General features: G+C 38.8%; 1 protein-coding gene across 4 annotated transcripts in view; it reads left to right on the top strand.

Moving 5' to 3' along the window:
- LOC111145126 (WAPL cohesin release factor) overlaps positions 1 to 14071 on the top strand; it is an 86418-nt gene that overhangs the window by 67365 nt on the left and 4982 nt on the right. For all 4 annotated transcript variants that reach the window (XM_022499803.1, XM_022499800.1, XM_022499804.1 and 1 more), the window contains 7 exons: positions 339 to 436; positions 1451 to 1527; positions 4753 to 4928; positions 5813 to 5928; positions 6302 to 6466; positions 10516 to 10723; positions 13156 to 13244. In XM_022499803.1, the coding sequence (XP_022355511.1) occupies positions 339 to 436; positions 1451 to 1527; positions 4753 to 4928; positions 5813 to 5928; positions 6302 to 6466; positions 10516 to 10723; positions 13156 to 13244 (929 nt within the window). The remainder of the gene's footprint in view (positions 1 to 338; positions 437 to 1450; positions 1528 to 4752; positions 4929 to 5812; positions 5929 to 6301; positions 6467 to 10515; positions 10724 to 13155; positions 13245 to 14071) is intronic.

Below are 14071 nucleotides of genomic sequence, written 5' to 3'. Positions count from 1 at the left end.
TTTTATGTGTTAATTTTAACCTGAAGAAAATATTCTGTGTACGTACTTCAAAAAACTACTGCATCAATTTAAAAAGATCTTCTTTTAGGAGCATCTTGCAAGTCTTGAACTTTTAAAGGAAAGGCCATTAACACTTTGATATTGGAGAATTATGGAAATAATTATAATAAAAGGCTCATGTATTTCAACATCACAGAGTTTTAGGAAACTTAGAATAAATAATGTTCAGAGAGGTTCCAGCATACTCATGTGTGAACAGATGGCTTTAGTGTTAGCTAAGGTGATAGATATTGAGGTGATGAGACCTGCTAATTTTATATCCATTTCGTTTCTCCTAGTGAAAGAATGTGTGGATCATTTAAGTAGAGACGAAGATGAAGAGAAACTGGTAGCCTCATTATGGGGAGCAGAAAGATGTTTACGAGTTTTAGAAAGTGTAAGTATGGACATCTATGTTGGGAAAGTTGTTTAATTTAATTATGATTGTGTGTGGGAGACTATCATATTTTACATTAAATATCCCCAAAGTTTTACTTTTGTTAATCCAAATTGAAATTGTTACACCAATTAAGCAGCCAATGTTAATGAACAAGTTAAATAATTAGTTCCGTTTATGTGTATCGTCACTCTTTGGGAAACCTTGTATGTCAAGTTTGTTTTTATTTCAAAAGGTTATTATTCTTTCCTTAATGTGGAATTCTTAAATATATTAACTTGTTTGTGGGAAATGATAGTTAAGAGCTGTCAGGTTTTGTTTTTTAATTAGTAAGGATTTCCTTGATTTAGCTATTTGGGTCACATGGTTTATAATCACAGCTTATGATAACGTTTGGCTTTGAGGAATGATACTCTTGAACTGTGTGTGCCGTAAGTATATTTGTTAATTTGACTTTTATGAATGATTTAACGTAGTTCAGTGTAGGTTACAAGTTATGCTGCCGGTGTGTTTCAGAATGAATAGATTGTGTATTGACCACACTGGATTAGTGACGTACTTTTTGAAACATCTTTGGGAAAATAATCTAGTGTGAATTAAAAGTTCCTGAAAAGACAAAATTAAAAATTGTTCTTTCTAGCTTTTAGAGTGCTTCAAGTGCCTTAGATTAAACAGATACCATTTTTTTATTCTAAATGAATCCACTTAGGACTTTATTAGTTTCTAAGTTAGAAACTGCTCTTTTCTGATACTGAGAGTGATTGGTAATTCATGATAGTGAATGTGTAGTGCAGAATGTGTTACTTGTGAGCAAGCAATTATAACAGTGTTTTTTAATTTTGTAATAAAGGAATAGCTCTTGTATTTTAAATCTGGGACATGTTGGTTATTCCCTTAGATGACAAGGGCTGATTCTTTCATATCTTTGTCTTTAATAGTACAAAGAATATATATTGTATGTGAATGAATGAAAATTATGGATTACCACAATTATTTCAAATTTTTCCCTTTTAGGTAACAGTGCATAATCCAGAGAATCAAAGCTACTTGATAGCATATAAAGATTCACAACTCATTGTTTCTTCGGCTAAGTAAGTTTTACTTAAATAATCATGCTGTTTATTGGGGTGTCTGGGCGGTACAGTTGATTAAGTATCTAACTCTTAGTTTCTGGTCAGGGTCATGAGATCAAGGCCCATTGTTGGGCTCCACACTAAGCAGGATGTCTGTTTGAGATTTTTCTTTCTCTCTCCCTTTGCTCCTCCTGCTGTGTGCTTGCTCTCTCGCTTTCTAAAATGAATAATTTTTTTAAAAATACATATCATGATATTAAAGCATTTGAGTTGACCATAAAGGAAATATGATTGCTTCGCCTTCCTTCATAAAATACTTCTGTCAAGTTCTGGGAACTAGAAGTAGTACAGTATAGTACAAAAGTTAGGAGTATACATTCTGGAGCCAGAATGAGTAAATGTGGATCCCACCTTCATGACTCCAGCCCTGTCACCTAGGGCAAGTCATTCACTTGCTACAAGTTGTTCAGAAGGGGGTAATAATTACATTTACCTACCTGAGGTTGTTGTCACAATAAAGAGATCATATATATGCTAATTTGTGTTAAACTATATACGAAATTTTAGAAGATATGTTTGTTAAATATTATGTGTATGTGTAATTTTACGTATTTTAAAATATTTTAAATGATGTTTAAATGTCTCATATATTGTGTAAAGTACCTGTTAAGGTATTTATATATGTAAAGGCCTAAACAGTTCTTAGCTTAGTAAGAACTAAGTGTTAGTCCTTATTTTTATTGTAAAAATTTATTGTAAATTTATTGTAAAAAGGTCATTACCTTTTCTAAACTAACCCTCTTCTGTCCTTCATACCTATTTTTCCAGATCTCCATGCAGGTCCCCCTATTTCACTCTCTCTGCCCAATTTGCATGACATCAGGCTAATGCTATCACCTTAGTTCATGTAAAATTTCCAGTTCTGTCTCCAATCTTGGCTCGAACTTAGTACAACAGGTTCTTACTGGTATCTCCATCCTAGTTCTTGATATTTCTGCCCTAGTTGTCTGGCTTCCAGCCTGTCCACCACAATACCACAGCGGCTTGACTTTTTAAAAATAATCCCAAATGCCAAATCTCTGATTTCTTATTGTCTTTGAATGTGTATCCAAAGTCCTTGGAATAATATCAGAAGGCCACTGTAGCAGGCTACAACTTCATCTGTTTTTTTAATCTCTTATTTTGGTACATTTCAAACATAGACAAAACAGTATGATAAATCCTGATGTACATGCCATTCAGCTTGAGTAATCACTACCCAGGGCCGGTCTGTTTCCATCTGTAACCCTGTTCATAACCTTTCTATATTATTTTGAAGCAAATTACAGATTTTATATAATTCATTAAGTACTTGAGTATATATAATCTCTTAAAAAGGGGACTCTATTTTATTTTAAAGATTTTATTTATTTATTTGTCAGAGAGATAACAAGTAGGCAGAGAGGCAGGCGGCCGGGGCGGGGGCGGGGGGGGGGAGCAAGCTCCCTGCTGAGCAGAGAGCCCAGTGCAGGGCTCCATCCCAGGTCCCTGAGATCATGACCTGCGCCAAAGGCAGAGGCTTAACCCACTGAGCCACCCAGGTGCCCCAAAACAGGACTCTTTTAAAAGATGTGACACAATACTGTTTTCATACCTTATAAATTATTGATTGCTTAATATTATATGCCCAGTCAGTATTCAGGTTTCCGATAGTCTCAGATTTCTAGTAGTCTTTAGTTTACAATAGATCTGTATATTTCTCCTCTCCTTTTTTGCCTTGTATTTGTAAATTTTCTATCACAGTGCCCTTAAGTCATGTATTCTAGTTGTTTGATACCAGAGTTTTATCTTCCCTTACCAAGAATTTGCAAGTTAAATCAATTTATTTCTTTTAAAATGTCTCTCATATACTTTATGACCCCTGACAGGTGTCTTCCAGAAGGAAGTAGGGATGCCTGGGTGGCTCAGTCGGATGAGCATCTGCCTTCGGCTCATGTCATGATCTCAGGGTCCTGGGATCAAGCCCCACATCGGGCTCTCTGCTCAGTAGGAGCCTGCTTCTCCCTCTCTCTCTGCCACCTGCTCTCCCTGCTTGTCTCTCTGTCAAATAAATAAAATCTTTAAAAAAGAAACAAAAGGAGGTATTTAATATGATAGTTTTCATCTCTTTCATCATAAATAGGAATTTTCTGTCAGATGTTTTAGAAGTGGCAGTGGAGGTCAGAATTGGATGTTTGTGAAATATCACTCCTTTGGCTCTTTGAACTTTTCAGTAGGACCCTGATAAATACAGAGAGAGCATATTGAAAGATTAAAATGGTACACCCCTGTTATTCTCCCCTCATGTACCAACTCAGACTGTGATTTAGTTCATTACTACTAAAGGCAGTTAACAATAACAGCATGATAGTTCTGGCTAACATCTTCAAACATCTAAACACCAAGTTATTTTATATTAGACATGAGAAACACCTTCCTAACCATACGGTACATTTTAAGGAGAGGCTAGAGAGGCATTAGATACAGTGCAGTTTTCTTTGAGGGATTTGTATGGTGTATATAGTACATAAGGAATCAACTGACTGAGTCAGCTTCATGTCTAATAGACTTTTTTAAATTAATGGATCTGGTGATTTAAAGAGAGGCTTCAGAAATACTAGAGTCACTTAAAGATTACATTTCCTTGTTATTTTGGATAGCAGCTTGAGAATCCTTGGGATGTAGCTGATACCCTATGTGGCTGCCAGGAGACATGTCAGTTAAATGACCTCATGTTAAAAAACATGATTAGCTCTAATGTTGATGAAGTATTTAATACCATCTATTTATGGTTATTTATTATGCATTATTAACATAAATAATACTCTGTACTGCTAAGAGCTTGCATCTTAAATGAAAAACATCTGAATGAAATTCAGAAATGTCAAGTGTTCTTATAGTTTTATCTTGTGTGGAGAGGGATGGTGGTAGGTCTCTTTTGTTGGAGAGATTGGTAAAATGGGAACAACTTTAAGTAGTATAAGTGTAAACTTATGCATTGAGTTTAAAATTATCAGGTTTTCTCAAAATTTAGCACTTAGTGTGTTATTAGACACATTTGGTATATGACTAAATAGTTAATACATTATAGCTTCTGGAGTAGAAAGAGAAATTAACTTTGCAGCATTTATGAGAGATTTAAAATGTTAAGGTCCAAGTAAATAGAAATTCTTAGTATAACTAATTTTGTTTAGCATAATAGTCTATATTTTGTTTTCTCTTAAGAGCATTACAGCATTGTGAAGGATTGATTCAGCAGTATAACCGTGCTGAGAACAGTATATGCTTACCTGACAGTAAGCCTCTGCCTCACCAGAATGTAACCAACCATGTGGGCAAAGCAGTAGAAGACTGCATGAGGGCCATCATCGGGGTGTTGCTCAATTTAACTAATGATAATGGTAAGTAATTTAATTTTCTACATGTATTCTCACTGAAAGCTTGTATGTTACATGTAAAAACAAGTTATTCCCCTTGTTTCTTAATGTAGTGATTTTTTAATTGCCATCGTATAATTCACTTACTCATGTATAGATGTAACTACTTTGAGGGTTAATATTTTCAGGACCAGGGGCACCTGGGTGGCTCAGTGGGTTAAAACCTCTGCCTTCCGCTCAGGTCATGATCCCAGAGTCCTGGGATCGAGTCCCGCATTGGGTTCTCTGCTCAGCAGGGAGCCTGCTTCCCTTCCTCTCTCTTCTGCCTACTTGTGATCTCTGTCTGTCAAAAATATAAATAAAATCTTAAAAAAAAAAAAATTTTTTTTTCAGGACCAGCCTGGTAGCTATATGGAGGCACCCAGGAGCCCAGTTGGTTGGGCAGCTGCCTCCTGCTCAGGTCATGATCCCTGGGTCCTGGGATCGAGCCCCGCATCAGGCTCCCTGCTCCATGGGGAGCCTGCTTCTCTGCCTCCTCTGCCTGTTGCTCTGCCCACTTGTATTCTCTCTCTCTCTCTCTCAAATAAAAAGTTCTGGGGCGTCTGGGTGGCTCAGTGGGTTAAGCCTCTGCCTTTGGCCCGGTCATGATCTCGGTCCTGGGATTGAGCCCCACATCAGACTCCCTGCTGGGCAGGGATCCTGCTTCCCCCGCTCTCTGCCTGCCTTTATGCCTATTTATGATCTCTCTCTGTCAAATAAATAAATAAAATCTTTTTTTTTTTTTAAGTCTTAAAAAGAAGTAGCTACATGTTTCTAACCTTTAAGTTCTATGTTAATGAATATTGGTTATTAGTGTCACATAGAAGAATCAGTAACAATTTTCACATTGTTAACATTTCTTACTTCAGAGTGGGGCAGCACCAAAACAGGAGAACAGGATGGCTTGATTGGCACAGCAATGAACTGTGTGCTTCAGGTTCCAAAGTACCTACCTCAGGAGCAGAGATTTGATATTCGAGTGCTGGTGAGTTGGAGTGACTGTTTCAGAAAGCAGTATTTGATCTATTGAGTTGATAAACTTACTGGTTTTGGGTTTAAGAACCAACTATTTGATATATTGTGGATTTCACTGGATTCCTTGTGAACATACCTTAATGTACAAAAGAGAGCTGTGAAGGGTTCTGTGCAAAAATTAAAAGTATAAGAACTAAAAGTAATGATTTTTAAGAAGCAGTGAAATCATTGGGAAGACCATTATCTTAATCTTACATACTGGTTTTTAACCATTTAGTGGGTGGTAAAACATTAAGTTTCTACTGTCAGCAGAAGTTACATGTATTATGTTGATGTGCTTTTAATTCTCACCTGTGGTGATATGCATATTTTAATTTTTGTAGGGCTTAGGTCTACTGATAAATCTAGTGGAATACAGTGCTCGGAATCGGCACTGTCTTGTCAACATGGAAACATCATGTTCTTTTGATTCTTCCTTCTGTAGTGGAGAAGGAGATGATAGTTTAAGGATAGCTGGACAAATTCATGCTGTTCAGGCTTTAGTGCAGGTAAGTAACAATTTCAAAACAAGCTAACACCTTCAGTTTGTGGATTGTCCAACTTCTTCATCAGTTGCACCTTTCCCTGCCTCTTCCTCCCTCCTCCCTGTGTGTGTGTGTGTGTGTGTGTGTGTGTGTGTGTGTGTGTGCGTGTGTGTCTTTCTGTCTGTCTGTCTCTCTCACCCTTATCAGTTCACTGAGAGGCACACTGGGTTAGAACTTATACCCTTCCTTACTTTACTCCACTGACAGTTCAACTATAATAATAATGACTCCTTAGGCATTGTTAGTGAAAAGCAGAAACAAGGTGTATTTGTTGATGAATCAAAAAAATTTTTTTTAATATTTTATTTATTTATTTGACAGAGATCACAAGTAGGCAGAGAGGCAGGCAGAGGGAGAGAGGCAGGCAGAGGGAAAGGGGGAAGCAGGCTCCCCGCCAATTAGAGAGCCCGATGTGGGGCTCGATCCCAGGACCCTGGGATCATGACCTGAGCTGAAGGTAGAGGCTTTAACCCACTGAGCCAGCCAGGCACCCCAAAAGATTTTTTTTTTTTTTTAAGATTTTACTTATTAACAGCCATCAAGAGAGGGAACACGAGGAAGGGGAGTGGGAGAGGGAGAAGCAGAGCAGGAAGCCTGATGTGGGACTCATTCTTAGCACCCCGATATCATGACCTGAGCCAAAGGCAGACGTTTAACGACTGAGCCACCCAGGTGCCCCTCAGAAGATTTTTAATAACAAATTAGGAATGAAGACCGAGCCCCAATCCTATCCAGTTCAGGTCCTTCAAGCATTTACTTCCTGGTCTGATCTGTGTCTAGTACTTTGTGTTCCTAAATATTGGGCCATAACTTTCCCGTTTCCCGGGTGAGGGAATACTTTTCGAAGTATATCTGTAGAGTAATTTCCTGGTCGGGGGCGGGGGGGTGGCACCTGGGTGGCTCAGTGGGTTAAGCCGCTGCCTTCGGCTCAGGTCATGATCCCAGGTCCTGGGTTCAAGCCCCACATCGGGCTTTCTGCTCAGCAGGGAGCCTGCTTCCTCCTCTCGCTCTGCCTGCCTCTGCCTACTTGTGATTTCTCTCTGTCAAATAAATAAATAAAATCTTTAAAAAAAAAAAAAAAGAATTATGTCAGGGGGCATCTGGGTGACTCAGTGGGTTAATCTTCTGCCTTCAGCTCAGGTCTTGATCTCAGGGTCCTGGGATTGAGCCCCGCATCGGGCTCTCTGCACAGCGGGGAGCCTGCTTCCTCCTCTCTCTTTGCCTGCCTCTCTGCCTACTTGTGATCTCTCTCTCTGTTGAATTTAAAAAAAAAAAAAAAAAAAAAATTTGTGTCAGGGGGCGCCTGTGTGGTTTAGTCAGTTAAGTATCTGCCTTTGGCTCAGGTCGTGATCCCGGAGTCCTGGGATGGACCCCAGCATTGGGCTCCTTATTCAGTGGGGGGCCTGCTTCTCCCTCTCCCTCTGCCCACCCCCTGACCTTGAGCTTTCGCTCAAATACATGAATAAAATCTTTTAAGAAAAAGAATTGTATCAATATGTATTTAAAACTTGATGTCTCAGATCTTATAAGAAACCGATAAATTACTAAACACTAAAAAAAGTAACTTAAAAATTGAGGGAATCCTAGGTGGCTCAGTCGATTGAGCATTTCCCTTTAGTTCAGGTCATGATCCCAGCGTCCTGGGATTGAGTCCACCATTGGACTCCTCCCTCAGAGGGTAACGTGCCTCTCCCTTTGCCTTCCTGTTCCCCTGCTTGTGTGTGCGGTCTCTGACAAATAAAATAAAAATCTTTAAAAATTTTTAAAAAATTGCTACTTCTGTGGGGTGCCTGGTTGGCTCAGTTGGAGGACATGTGGCTCGCTATCTTAGAGTTAGAAGCTTAAGCCCCACATTGAGTGTAGAAATTAAATAAACTTTAAAAAAATGAAATAAAAGTAAAAATTAATGTCCCCAATCCACCTGATCCCAGCCACTAAACATAGTCGCTCTCCTCAGTTTACACTTCTCCCAAAAAGCTGCAAGTGAGTGTTTGTTTCTTATGGTGGGCATTGCAGTTTTTAACTTTTTTTGCCAATCTAATAGGTTCCTAAGTACCTTTGTTATATGTTCAGAATTGGTAATGAACTGTCTACTTCATTGTTTCTGAAACCTTTGCTACCCTGTTAATCCTTTTGGCCTTTTTGAAACTAGTAATACCTGAAAGAAGGTAATCCACAACAACTTGATCTTTTTCTGATTCATAACTAGGACCCCATCATTCTCTTCTCAAATACTTTGATCTCAGGAGTTCTTTTACAGTATTAAAAATTACTGGGGACTCCAGAGAATTTTTGTTTATGTGTGTTTGATCTATTGATATTTACTGAATTTGAAATAAAAACTGAGAAAATGGGGCACCTGGGTGGCTCAGTGGGTTAAAGCCTCTGCCTTCGGCTCAGGTCATGATCCCAGAGTCCTGGGATTGAGCCCCGCGTCGGGCTCTCTGTTCGGCAGGGAGCCTGCTTCCTCCTCTCTCTCTCTGCCTGCCTCTCTGCCTACTTGTGATCTCTGTCAAATAAATAAAATCTTAAAAAAAAAAAACAGCTGAGAAAATGATAAAACAAAGACACTCCTTCCATTAGCAATCAGAGCAGTAACACAATCACATAGTATGTAGATCCTGGAAAACACTATACTTATGAGAGAATGAAAGAAGGCAGTAGTACTATAGATCTGATTTTGACCTCATAGATTCTCCAAAGGGGCTTTGGAGATCCCTAAATTTTAATACCACTTTTATATAAAATTCAAATTTTATTTTTTTAGGGGTATTAAAGTTTATATACCACTGTTCTCTATACTCAGCAAATTTTTGAGATCTACTTGGCATTTGCCTTGCTGGTGGTAGATTTTAGTAACTTGGAGTTTTTCCCAAATCATACAAGTAAATGCTTTCCAGACATTTATCTCTGTACCAGCACAAGGAAAATAAAGTACATGAAAGCAAGGAATTCAGTGGTTCCCTTTGAACTTAGTTTTCATTGTGTGCTTCCATTGTTAATAATATTAGTTGAAGTCCAGTTCTGAGTCCTCTTGAGACCTTTTACTTTTTATTTTTACTGGTGCTTATTTATCTCTTTATTTTTTTTTTTTTAAATATCTAACTATGAGAGCAAACAAGTAAGCTAAGCCCGCAGGGCAGATGGCGGGGAGGGGCAGAAGGTGAGACAATCTTTTTTTTATTAAGATTTTATTTGTCAGAGAGAGAGTACTCACGCACAGGCAGGGGGAGCCAGCGGCACCCAGGGGGAGAACCAGGTTCCCTGCTGAGCAAGGACCCTGGTGTGGGACTTGATCCTAGGACCTTGGGTCATGACCCAAGCTGAAGGCAGACTTTAAACCCACTGAGCCCCTGGACGTGTCCCTTGTTTATCTCTTTAAATTTCTTTCTAAAAAGGCCATGTTGCTTTCCCCAGTATTACTTAGTTTTATTTAGTGTCCTTTTTTTCTTAATTTATTCAGTTTGCTCAGGCTTAAGAAATTTGCTGTACATCAAGTTGGTATTTTTTGCTTGAATTATCCTGTCATTATTATGCAATTTAAGGGCAGGTGTTGAGATTTGCACTCTTACAAACAATGCCTGTATCATTAGTAGGTATATTTAGTTTACTTGATCGAATCCCAGTAGCATTTATACTTTCCTTTTTGCCTTCAGTTCTAGAGCAAAAGTTCCTATTATTAACTTACTCTTTTATGTTTATTTTATTTTTTTTTAAAGATTTTATTTATTTATTTGACAAAGAGAGAGCACAAGCAGGCAGAGAGAGACAGGGAAGCAGGCTACCCGCTGAGCCCCGATGCGGGGCTCGATCTCAGGACCCTGAGACCACGACCTGAGCCTAAGGCAGAGACTTAAACCACTGAGCCACCCAGGCGCCCCTAACTTACTCCTTTTAACCAGACCGCATGCTTCTTAGGGTTAGTGATCTTAAAAGCAAACATAACTTTATATTTGGGTGCATACATATTGCTTGATGTTGTTTTAATGACCTTCAAAAATAATTTTTATCAGCTATTCCTTGAGCGAGAACGAGCAGCCCAGTTGGCAGAAAGTAAAACAGACGAATTGATCAAAGATGCTCCCACCACTCAGCATGATAAGAGTGGAGAGTGGCAAGAGACAAGTGGAGAAATACAGTGGGTATCAACTGAAAAGACTGATGGTACGGAAGAGAAACATAAGAAGGAGGAGGAGGAGGATGAACTTGACCTCAATAAAGGTACATTTATTTTAAATCGTGTATTCAAATTCAGAATGTTTTCTCCTTTTTTTTTTTTTTTTTTAAAGCTTTTATTTATTTATTTGACAGATCACAAGTAGGCAGAGAGGCAGGCGGGGGTGGGGGGCGGGAAGCAGGCTCCCTGCCAAGCAGAGAGCCTGATGTGGGGCTCAATTCCCAGACCCTGGAATCATGACCTGAGCCGAAGGCAGAGGCTTTAAACCACTGAGCCACCTAGGCGCCCCTGTTTTCTCCTTCTGAAACATTTTTAATTCATGTGTTGTCATAATCTTGCTATTATTTTATGGCCTGTCTAGTTCAGTGTAGACAAGCTTTAGTATTTCAGTGCTCATAGCAGTTCTTTGCTGGCTTCCTAGCAGTGAGGAAGGCACACGTGCAGTGCAGGAAAGGTCTGCCTTTTCTTCCTGCTCTGGCCTTTCTTTAATCACCTAAAAGAGAGTGGTTGAACAATAGGACTCCTAAAGGTTTTTACAGTTTTGAAATTTTGATTCTTGTATGAGCCTCACTTTATAAATTGAGATCTACTATCATAAACTACGGTAATAGTTCTCAAATGGTATGTCGTGGCTTGGAAGCACAGTAAGGAATACACTGATGGAGATGTTACATTTATTATCTCTTGTCAACAACTGGTATTGGATTTACTGTTTATGCAAGTCTGCAGGATAGTCATTTGTCACCCAGGTTATAAGATTGAATAATGTTTAGCCTCAACCAAGCTAGGAAGCAAGTCCCAGCAAATGTCTTTTTCTGAGCCTAGTCTTGTTCTCTTATGCCCACTTTTCCACTAATGGGATTAGTTCTGATATTGTAAGAAATTGCTGTTCCGTCTTCTAAGTGTTCATGTTTCCTTTGGCATAATATTTTTGGTTGCTTAGCAGTCTTTTTTAATAACGGCTCTGTTGGGGTAAGTGTTAGCTTGTGAGGACTACTGTAATGAAGTACTGTAGACTGAGTGGCTTAAACAACAGACGTGGGTTTCCTCACAGTTCTGAAGGATCCGCATGTCAGGGTTGGTCTCAGGCTTGACTCTCCAAGCTTGGATTGTAGATGACCATCTTTTGCCTATCTTTTTAGATAGTCTTCCTTCTTTGTATATCTTTTTTCTAATTTCCTGTTATGAGGATGGCAGACAGAGTAGGCCTCCACCCCAGTGACCTCATTTAAACTACCTCTTTAATTAAACGCTCTATCCAAGTGTAGTTTGTACCCTGGGGTACTGGGGGTTAGGAGCTAAATATATGCAAGGAGTGGGGCCATAGTTCAGCACGTAACAAGGTAAAATTCACCTTTTTAAAGTGAATAATTGAGTGGTTTTCAGTACATTTACAAGTTTGTGCAACCCATCACCGCTCTGTAATTTCAGAACATTTTCATCACCCCCAAAAGAATCCCTATACCCATTTAGCAGCCATTACCCTCTGTTCTCCCCTCCCCAGCCAGTGGCAACCACTAATTCTGTCTCTAGATTTGCCTTTTCTGGACATTTCATGTAAATGGAATAATATGTAGCCTTTTGTGACTGGCTTCTTTCACTTAGCTTAATGTTTTCAAGGTTCAGTCATGTTGTAACATGTTATTAGTACTTAATTCCTTTTCATAGCCAAATACTCCATTGTAGGTGTGTACCACACTTTATCTAGTTATCAGTTGATGCATGTTCGGTTGTGTCCACCTGTGGCTCTTAAGAATGATGCTGCTGTGACATAGCATTCATGTACAAGTTTTTGTATGAACATATATTTTTACTTCTCTTGGGTGAAAGTGCTGGATTATTTAACTCAGTGTTTAATATTTTAAGGAACTACCATGCTCTTTTCCAAAATAACGGCTTCATTTTACATTCCTACTGCCCATGTGTAAGCGTTCTGGTTTCTCCAAATCCTTACAAATAGTTATTTGTCTTTTTTATTTTAGCCATCCTAGTGGGTATGAAGGTATATGTCACTTGATTTGCAGTTCCCTGTTGAATAAATAGTGTCAAGCATGGTTTCACTTGCTTTTTGCTCATGTACATATCTCCGTTGTTTTTTCACTTTCTTGATGCTGTCTTTTGAAACACAAAATTTTTAAGTTTGATGTTCAGTTTATCGGAGTTTGTCACATTTGGTTTTGGGGTGTTACCTAAGAAGCAGTTTCCTAACCCAAGGTCATAAAGATTTAGTCCTTTATTTCCGTCGAAGAGTTTTATGGTATTTGTGCTTATATTAAGGTCCCTCTTCCATTTGTGTAATTTTTTGTTAATTTGTGTGGATATCCCATTTTCCTAGCGCTGTCTATCAATGTTTAAGGAGTTCTGAAGAAAAGATAACTAACAGAATTGTTGGTGTTCTGGGTAGGGTTGTTTTTTTTGTTGTTGTTGTTTGGTTTTGGTGATATACTGTTACAGTTTTGTGTTTAAATATTCTCAGCCCTTCAGCATGCTGGCAAACACATGGAGGATTGCATTGTGGCCTCATACACAGCACTACTTCTTGGGTGTCTCTGCCAGGAGAGTCCAGTAAGTAATAGTTCAGTATTGTTTTATGTGTCTTAAAAAGATTCCCTTGTGACAACTTTGTACCATCACCTAATTAACTTATGTATTACTGTATTTTCCCCCCTGTTAAAACTTTCAAATATTTGGTAAACTTTTTTATAATTCTTTTTAATTTCATGATTTTAAAGGTACATTCCAAATGAGAAAGTTTTTGAGTGATGAATGAATTGATTTACATGGCTTTCATTGAAGTAAAAGCATAATATAAAACCTATGCTCAGCTGGCTTAAGATGGGAAAGTATAGTCTCAGTGATATTATGTGCTATCTATCTTTAAACCCTACTGTTCTCTGCATGTTGTCTTGTGGTAGGTCTCCTCTTGGCCCCATGCTGGCTCCGGCTGCATGTCTCTTCTAGTTAAATAATGTCCAACAGAAGAAGGTGGCCTCTTCATGTCTGTTTCTTTTTAAGAGCAGTGTTTTTTTTCCCTCTGGGATCGCTCCACACCCACTGTACCAAGTAGAGCTCCCCTTATCTTGGCCAGCATTGGCTCACGTGACTTTTGTTTGAACCACTTATTGGCAAGGAAAATAGGATCATTAAAGATTTCAATTATGATGATTTAACTGGTAGTGTTAGTGTCCGGTTGGTGGGGCTGAGTGAGCAGCACGGAAGCAGAGGGTTCTGGCTGTTGGGACAGTCATTGGGAGACTTCTTAAAGGGAAAGGTCTAGTGGAAGAGCCAAATTTTAAAATGAAAAGGAGGTTCTTTTCCTTAGGAGCCAAGGGCATTCAGGAGGCAAGAATGGAAGTTTGTTCTGTAGTGAAAGGGTTAGCTTCTCTTTTGTG

This window comes from Enhydra lutris, unplaced genomic scaffold (assembly GCF_002288905.1).
Source record: "Enhydra lutris kenyoni isolate GAN:26980312 unplaced genomic scaffold, ASM228890v2 scaffoldscaffold12, whole genome shotgun sequence".
In the NCBI taxonomy this organism is placed as follows: Eukaryota; Metazoa; Chordata; class Mammalia; order Carnivora; family Mustelidae; genus Enhydra; species Enhydra lutris.
This window is presented reverse-complemented; position numbering and strand designations above follow the sequence as displayed.